Source organism: Trachurus japonicus, unplaced genomic scaffold (genome assembly GCF_045865225.1).
Source record: "Trachurus japonicus isolate A0001 unplaced genomic scaffold, Traja_1.0 AP030748.1".
Classification (NCBI taxonomy): Eukaryota; Metazoa; Chordata; class Actinopteri; order Carangiformes; family Carangidae; genus Trachurus; species Trachurus japonicus.
The window spans coordinates 30,421-39,641 of NW_028220881.1; the positions used below are offsets into that span (position 1 = coordinate 30,421).

Genomic DNA, 9,221 nt, shown 5'->3' on the forward strand with positions numbered 1-9,221 from the left:
CTGATTGTAATTAAATTCATTAAAAACGTTTTTCTGATTGAATGTGTCTCGATGTGACCAGACTGAGATCTGCTGCAGCAACAAAGCGTCAGTGCGGCGGCTTCAGGACGGAGCCGCTTTAAGAAAATAAAAAATAAAAAAAGTCGTAAAAGTTTGTGAAACCAGCACAGGAGGACGTGAGCGGGACAAACCGGGCGCCGTCCGTCCCGTCCCGTCCGTCCCTCAGCACTGCGTCTCCTTGGTGTCGATCTGGTGTTGCCTCTGCAGCCGGAACATCAGCGCCTTCTCGCTGCGACTCACCGCGCTCGTCTCCGTCAGGTCCTCGAAGGAGCGCCGCCGCTGCTCCGAGCGCTGCGCCGGGCGGCCGAACGCCTACTGCAGCGCCTCCTCGTCCAGGTGGGAGTCGAAGCTCGGGTCCTCCTGGATGGTGGCCATGCGGGGGGAGTCCCGTGGTGGTGGTGGGGGGGGTGGGGGGGGGTGGGGGAGGGGCCGCCACCGCAGGAGGAGGAGGAGGATGGTGAGGAGGAAGAGGAGGATGACAGCAGGAGTCTGGACCGGGGCCGAAGCCGAAGCCGGAGACCGGCGGCGTGCTGGTCTGCTGCGGACCGGACGGCTGGAAAGCGCAGTTGGTGGTCGGGAAGGTCGGAGGCTTGAAGATCCGGACGGACGCGGACTCCAGGCTGCTCAGGAGCTCGGCATTCTGGGAAAATGAACAGAGTCAGTTGAGTTGGTGTAGGGATGTCACGATTATAAATTTTCTTGGATAAATAATCACGGTAGTACGATTACCACGATTATTATGCATTAATTAATTTCACAACACTATATATGAATGTGTAAAATCAAATATAGTCAAAATATAACTACATTATTGATAATATACACAAAATATTTTAAGTATCATTAATATAGGACCAATTATTACTCCCCCAGAGGAAGTATTTGAAATATTGAAGTCATTAAATTGTCATCTATACCAAATGTTTGAGTTTATTTTAATAATTTTTTACATTTTATTATTACAAATGGCACACTGACATTTAAATTCCTACCAATTTAATGTTACGTGAGGTAAATGGACCAGTTTCTGTGCATTTACCTTTACTTTGGCGCTACATCTGCCAATACGGTTCCGATATAATCTTTTTTGGAGAGTGACAGTATTTAGAAATCTTTACGATAGATTACTTGTGGCGTTTAATACCACGAGGAATTGTGACAATAAGTAATCGTGACATCCCTAGTTTGATGGTTAAAGATGAACTCTCTCCTCCTCTTTGTCTCTAACCCTCCTCTCCTCCATGTGCGTTTGTTTTCAACAATTAAGCCGGTGAGAAATCAATCCATGGAGCGGTGGATAACGTTATTTATCATCTACCATGTTACCATGTTTATATCTGTGTAGTCTTATCTGTCATAAACAAGAGATTACGGGTTACGTTTGTGTGGCGGTGCCGCAGAGACGAGAGCTGGGACACCGGGTCGGAGGCTCTGATCTTACAAGGTTGGTTTTCAGCCAAGAGACGCTAGGTGGAAGGCAGAGAGCCTCCATTCTCCCAGGTAATGATTCGTATCAGACATATTTCCTCCTTTTGCTGCAATTTCATTACATTAATTGTGAAAAACAAGTAATTGTGACATCCCTAAAATACACACAATCAGATACTCACACTGGGGAAGAACAGAGACTTTGTGGTTTGCTCGTATTGTTTATCCAGCTTCTTGTCCTGAAGAAGAAGATAAAGAAACTTTATTAATCCTGAAGGAGGTTGTTCACAGAAGAAAAGACAAAAGACAAGAGTAAACTAAACTAATCTCTGCACATCTTATAAAATATATATTTAAATGACTGTCCACCTGATCTATACAGACTAACAGACAGGAAAGACTTTATCATCCTTCAGATTCTGGCTGTAGCACCTTAATCCCTTAGTATTAGTCGTAATACATCTCTGTAACGCGTCATTCAGAACAGTGTGACTGAGTGTAGTTTAGTTTAGTTCCTGACAGAGACCAGAACGGGAGCCGACTCACCACACAGTGGACCAGGATGCTGATAGGAACCCAGAAGAGCAGAGAGAACGCCACCACCGACCCCACGATGTTGTCGGCCAGAAACTTCCCAAACGTGTTGATGTCCAGTTTGTCGATGAAGTCCCACAGACGCTCCACCACGTCCTGCACCTGCTTCATGCACTTCCCCTGCAGGAGACACACACACACACACACACACACACACACACACACAAGCTGTGTTTACACACATACACACACAAGCTGTGTTTACATGGAGCCAAATATTCAGATTAGATTCGGTTTAGAGTCCAAACTGAATGAAAATGCTCCATATAAACAGCTCAATCACAACAAACAAGCCCAAACCAAATCAAGTTTCATTCGGTTTCACAGAGGCAGAATAAACCTTTTCTTAAATCGATCAAAAGTATAAAACAATAAAATCAAATCATGTAAACAGTTGACCTGAAAGACTCATTCAGAAAGGATTCAATCAGAAAGAGGAAAAAGTCTCCATGTAAACCCACCTACACACACTCACATCCCGCTTGTCTTTAATGTGTTTTTTTTGGGGGGGGGGTTTCCCCCTTTTACAAAGCATTTTATATAATAACACGTGAACATGGGGTGTTTTCTATTATAATAACACAAGGAAATAAATAATTAACCAAAAACTTAAACAAAAGAGGGGCTTTTCAGGGAAATATACCTTTCCAATGCTTTCAGATGTCTTCAAATTTGGAATGAGTGTGATGTCATACCATTCATCAACAGATGGTTTAAGCCATTTCTAGTTCCAAATAAATAGTTTTCACACTCATAGTAGTTGAGCTAGAAGTTTGTCTTCAATGTGTTTTAAAGCTGCCGTGTGTGTGTGTGTGTGTGTGTGTGTGTGTGTGTGTGTTTCCACTCACCGCTCCGTCACAGAAGCCCACGGTGCAGGGTTTCCCTTTACGCAGGAACAGGAAGTTGCCCGTCTTGTCCTGGTAGGGGGCGCAGATGCCGCTGGTGCTCCGGCAGCAGACTCTGCACGACGCGTTGGTTTCTATAGAGACGAGAGGGAACAGATACAAGACTGAGACGGATGCATCATCATCATCATCATCACCACCACCACCACCACCACCTTGGTCTCACGCCGGTGTGGTCGTTACCGTTGCAGGCGCAGGGCTGCAGCTTCAGGACGGCCTGACAGAAAGGAACGCACTCCCCGTCCAGACACTCGCCGCTGTCCAGACACGCCGTCTTATCGGGAGCGTTTTCAGGAGGAGGACACTCGCTGCTGTTTCCTGTCACAACACACATAACAACACACACACAGTAGTTTTTTGGTTATTGTTAGATGATTTGATCAGATCTGATCCAAGAGCATCTGTTGTTGTGAGTCTGTCCCTCACACACCTTGTGCTTCTGAAAGTAAACTGTAAATTATTAGTCAACATGTTGTTGTCAAGGTAACATGAAAGTGGGTAGGTGCTGTTCCATCCATGTTTATAGTATCTGGACCCTCACAGACTCTCACACTCAGTCACTTTACAGCTGACAAAGAGAGAGGGAGTGATGCTGCCTGTCGCTCAGGTGGAGCTGTGACACAGCAGTGTGTTGATGCTGCGTGTGTGTGCGTGTGTGTGTGTGTGTGTGTGTGTGTGTGTGTGTGTGTGTGCGTGTGTGTGTGTGTGTGTGTGTGTGTGTGTGTGTGTGTGTGTGTGTGTGTGTGTGTGTGTGTGTGACAGTAACATCTCGGCAGACGACATGCTCTACACGGAGACGGACCTGGAGGACAGCATGGAGAAGATCGAGACCAACAACTTCCACGAGGTGAAGGAAGTGGCCGGCATCAAGTTCTGGTGTTACCACGCCGGACACGTGCTGGGCGCCGCCATGTTCATGATCGAGATCGCCGGCGTCAAGGTAACGGACGCTCACCGCCACTCACATGACTCAGCTGTTCAACCCTCTGTTGGTGTTTTGTTTTTTGCTTTTTTACTTTATTTTGCAAATAAATCGATGTACAAACCAATAAGGCAAATAGTAAACTTGTAAATATAAATAAATACAAAACATAAGATATAAGAGCATGAAATAAAATAAACAAACATCAAATAAACAAGACAAAGAAAAGAAAGTATGTACACGTAAAGTAAATAAATTAGAAAAATTTAACATTTCAATCAATAATCGATGTGACCAGATCAATAAACTGAGTCTGACAAACAGGAAATCAGAAGTAAGGCTTCTAAAACATGCAGCATCCCTTCAAAATAAAAGCATGGAAATACAAATCCTTTTAAAAAAAGAAACTGTTTTTAACCAACACCGTGTTGTCCTGCACTTTATCGTCATCATGTCTAAATGGAAGCGCATATTGATAAGTAATTTCATCAACTCACAAAAAATATTTCCCAGAATGCACCTCTTCACCTAAACTTCATTATCACATAATATCACATTATGTAAATTATAAACATATGAATCGCAGTGATTCACTCTCTCTGCTGCGACAAAGAACAGATGTTATTATGATTTATTTATCTTAGTTGGAGCAGAAACAGTGAAGATTAAAACGCAGCTGTGTTTTGATTAAAAAGTGATTGATTGAAAATCCTAATCAATAATCACAGACTTCAGGCTCCAGAGTCAATTTCTCTTCATTTGATGAGCAAAATAAACTGTTTAAAGACGTCGCCTCGGGCTTTAAGTTGAAGGATGGTTTTATAATTTTAACATTTTGTTGAATAATCCAATTAATAATAAACAAATGTATACTTTTAGATCATTTTATTCATTTGTATGTTGTGTTAATCCTATATATGCTGGTGTTGATGTATAATTAATTCAAATATCATGACAAGGAGAGTTTGAAGGTGATCCGTGACTAAATCTGAAGTTAATTCCCATCTACTGATTACCTTGTTTTAACCAGTCAACAGGCCTCCTGAGGTGTGTGTATATTAACCTACACCTGAAATACACAGCATCATAAAATATGCATTGTAGATGCCAGGTAGTGTTTGGTGTGTGTGTGGGTGTGTCACATCCGGGGAGGAGTCAGGTGGGATGCACGTCACCAAGCATAGTAAAATCAGCTGTTCCTCACCTGGGGATGAATGAACTGAGAGGGTGAGGGGGGAAGGTCTTACTTTTTGCTGACCGCTAATTTACACTGTTTTTGGATGTTTTTTAGGCTTATGTGGGGTTGTTTCACTGATATGTTTTTAGTTTAATAAACTTTTGTAAAACGACAACCTCTGGAGCCGTAGTTTTTAAATTGTTGAAAGCGCGTCCGACAAGTAAAAACTACACTTCCCATCGCTTAGTCTACAACGGCGACCATTAAATCCAATCCATAGTCGCCCTAGACTAGTGTCACAAAAAAGACAAACTGAACCTGGACCGGAGTCGACAAAGCCACGTATGAAATGAACGACTGAGCAAAGGAAATTGAATGATTGATCGCAACCGATGGAACGCCTCACAGCGCATCGAGCCGGCAACCAAACGCATGGTGATCAGCGGTATGTAACCTCTTCGCTGCTGTTATCGATTGGACCTGCTGGAAACAGTTTTTGAAATGGTTTGCTGATGACTGGAAGTACCAGCGTGTTGGCCTTTGTGTTCTCAACTGACGCTGATGAAGAGAGTTCTGATGCACGTGATTGGAACTGATGCGTCCGGTCAGTGTGTGTTTGTGCAGCGCCTGGATTGATTGATTAAGTTATTCTCCCACGCGATTCTTGGTGGATGTTGATAGTGCTGGCTTTGCATTGGATTCTCATTGTGATCACTAATCTGTGCATTAAAAAATGAGTGCTAACAAAATGCTGGGGTTCAACTGTTGGCAAACCTGAAGAGAAAAGAAAAATAATTCTCACATGAAAAAAGGCCATGATGAATAAAATTGAATCAATTCCCAAAAGGAACTTAAAAGGAAAGTGGATGAAATAAAAGGGCTGGATTATGTCTCTGAAAGAGCTCCATCGCAGGGGGGATGAAAAAAATGGTCACAGGTCAAAATCTCAACTGAATGTTTTAATACAACTGTCTGATAATGCTGCTTGCTTTGCATGAATCCTCTGAGCTGTTAAATTCCTAATGACGAACAACAAAAACAAGAGCCATGGTTTTCAAAGGTCAATAACACAGCAGAAGGATGCATTGAGGATGTTTCAAGCATGGTTTTAAAATAATCAATATACATCAAAGGTGAACCTTTGTTGGAAACTCACATGAAGCTGAAAGGCCCCAGCAACAGGAGGCCTCATCATGGAAAAGGATGCACCCATGAGGGAAAAAAATGGTTGCGAAAATGGAGAACAGCCTCAATTTCATCAAAATCCTCAAAATGAATGATCTGGATGATGAAATATGCACCACATGACAGCATTTCAAAGCAAGGCAGTGTGAAAAATAGCATAAGATCTAATGTGTCATCAACTGTAATCTGCACGTCCTTACTTATGAGCTGGAGGCTGACAATGGCTGCCCTGCTCGCATCGGGCAAAAGTTGCTCCAATGAAAGAGCATGCTCTTGAACAGCAGGAAGAGCAAATAAGGAAACAAAAGGAACGGCTTCCATACTTGAAAGCAGAGATAGCCGCAATCCATGCAAAAATAAATGTTTTGAGAACCTCCTGGATCAAGTGTAAGGAGTGCCTTCTCTTCTAAGAAACTGGATGGCATGGAGTCATATTTTTGAGAAAAGACTTAATATCCATGCAGGAGTCCTTTGTTACCATACAAAAGTTGAAAAGGAATGGAGGAGGACCACCGCCTGTGGTAAGAACTTTAAATCCATGCTTTGGAGGTGCAAGATCAAAGTCACTCTGAAGGAGCAACTATCTACATCAGGGGCCTTTGGTGCCAACAAAACCATCAGATCCAACAGTTTTCTAAGGATGCAGCGCCCCCTGCGTTTCATCTTCCAAAATGTTTAATGCACACCTTCTTTTCAGGAACATCAGCAGTGAAACATAACATGATTTCTATAATGGAAAAACAAAATGAAATAACATCAATGGCTGGTGCGAGCAGCAAAGTCAAGCATCTCTGCCAAAAAGGGACATGCAAAATCTTTGGACGGCAATCCTACCTCCATCCTCCATTGGCAATACCATGCCCTTTATGCAGTCATTTGACAAACAATAGAACAAAAGGCTGCTAATGGGATGGAACTAGCCCTGCACTACCGTGGAGCAATACACCAGGGGGCAGCCACAGCAGTTAATCAGAAGCTGTCAACATAATGACTGAATGGAAATGGGATATGCTACAGGCAAAGGCTTTACGTCCATGAACATTTTGGAAATGATCATGTCCATAGCAATCTGCTTACATGAATAAAATATTATCATAGGCCATCAATTAAAATTAGAAGATACTAAGTCTTTACAAGCATTCGGTCTGTTCTTGATACGTGGATGTTGTATATGCCATGAAAGACGTATAATAAACTTGTGTGACCTGAATACATCAGCAAACATTCATGGCTCACTGTGGATTAAGAAGCTTCCATACAGGCTAAGAGACAAGTGGCGTACATCAGCTTGTTAACATACAGGAAAGGTGGCAGTTCGCAGAGTTTATGTTTGTTGATTATTGTAACTTTCATGTGAACGTCAATGTGAAGATTGTTATGGACCCTGTATTTGGAGACATAACAGGATGCTCCAACAGTCAAGGAGAGCGGCAGAGTAAAATCCATGTATCATGTCAAAGGTTTTGGGGAGCATGTTTTGCCACCACCGGATACCCTACCAGTTCAAAGAGGAGCTCCACCAGACAACAGGAGGGATGGATATGAGAGGTTCTAGCCCTCCTACTGTAAGAACCATGGACACACACTGGAGTCGTGTACATCTTATTGGAGAGGAAAAGCTCATGGTGAGAAAGATGAATTTCCTGAAAACTAATGGAGTTTGCTTTGCCTGCTTGTGCACTGGGCACATCAGCAAGAGAGTGCAGGAAGCGTCTTCATTCAAAAAAATATGGTGGCTCACGACACCCCCAGTAAATGTTGCCACATTCACATCCACAAAGGGAAAATGAACAGGAGGACAGGAGCATCTCTGTAAAGGCAGCAGACGACAGTGTGGTTGAAGTGCAAACTAGTGGTCGCATCACTGGGAAAAGGGCCGGTGAACCAGGAATGTGTAAAACTTGCCATCGTACCATCCAGAGTCAAATCAAGTAAAAGGTCAAAGGGCAGTTGAAACGTAACGCCTTTTTTGGTCCAGGATGTACTCTGCGTCTTCCTGCACAGTGGGTCTGATGGATAAAGCTTGGTCCTTTCCTGGAGGAAAAACAAAGATTCTCTCTGGCGCACGATGGGACAAGAGAAAGTAGTGGACAGTCATGTTGCATCTTATTTGGAAGTTGCTAGGATTGGTAAAGTGATGTTTTTAATTGTGAAATACCAAAGTTGTTTGTACAAAATAGGATGCCTGTTGATAAAAAGCAACATCCCCCAACAGCAGCGAGACTTGGAAAAATGGCCTCACATTAAAAGCATGTCTGTTTGCCAGAAATTAGATGCAGATGTGGAGATTCTGATAGGCACAAATGTTCCTCGTGCTCTGGAGCCCCCCTGGAAGTTATCAGGAGCATGGATGGAGGACCAATATAAGCTGTCAAGACGGTGCTGGGTTGGACAGTAAATTGGCCGACTTGGTGGATGCAGTGATAGTCCTGGATGTCAATTCAGAGCAGTTGCAGTCAATAGGATTTCACCAATCGCACTTGATGAGCTCTGGAACAAACAGTTTTAAAACAGGACTTATTCCCCGAGAACAACCACGATGAACTGCTGTGGATGTCAAGGAGGATTGCAGGTTCCTGGAAATGGCTGACAGATCTGTGTAAACTGGTTAATGGTAATTAAACAGCATTGCTTTGCCTCTAAAGACAGAAATATCAGTATGACCCAACAACCGCATAATTGCAGAGCAAACGCATTCTTAACCAGGAGAGGAGTTTTGTAAGAGAGCCATCATTTCACAAGGACTACATTGCATTCAATGAATAACCTCATAGCAAGTGATTTGCAGAGAGAGTGCCAGACACAGATTTGGAGCGCAGTGATGGCAAAGTTTGGTATATCCCCCATCATGGGGTATAACATCCTCAAAAAAAGAAGATACGGTTTGTTTGTTTGATTGTGCAGCATCGTTCAAGATAAGAGGCCTCACTCACTGCACATCTCCTGCAAG

The 9,221-nt window shown here is 43.1% G+C and overlaps 1 protein-coding gene across 1 annotated transcript; it reads right to left on the minus strand.

Moving 5' to 3' along the window:
• Positions 1-222: 222 nt before the first annotated feature.
• LOC146960074 (disintegrin and metalloproteinase domain-containing protein 17-like) lies at positions 223-3,321 on the minus strand. Its single transcript, XM_085772640.1, has 6 exons — positions 3,171-3,321; positions 2,931-3,061; positions 2,035-2,202; positions 1,671-1,727; positions 581-700; positions 223-372 (listed from the first exon to the last, which is right to left on the minus strand). Exons 1-6 carry the CDS (start codon positions 3,319-3,321, stop codon positions 223-225), a joined length of 777 nt encoding a protein of 258 aa, XP_085628766.1.
• Between the last annotated feature and the right edge of the window lie 5,900 nt (positions 3,322-9,221).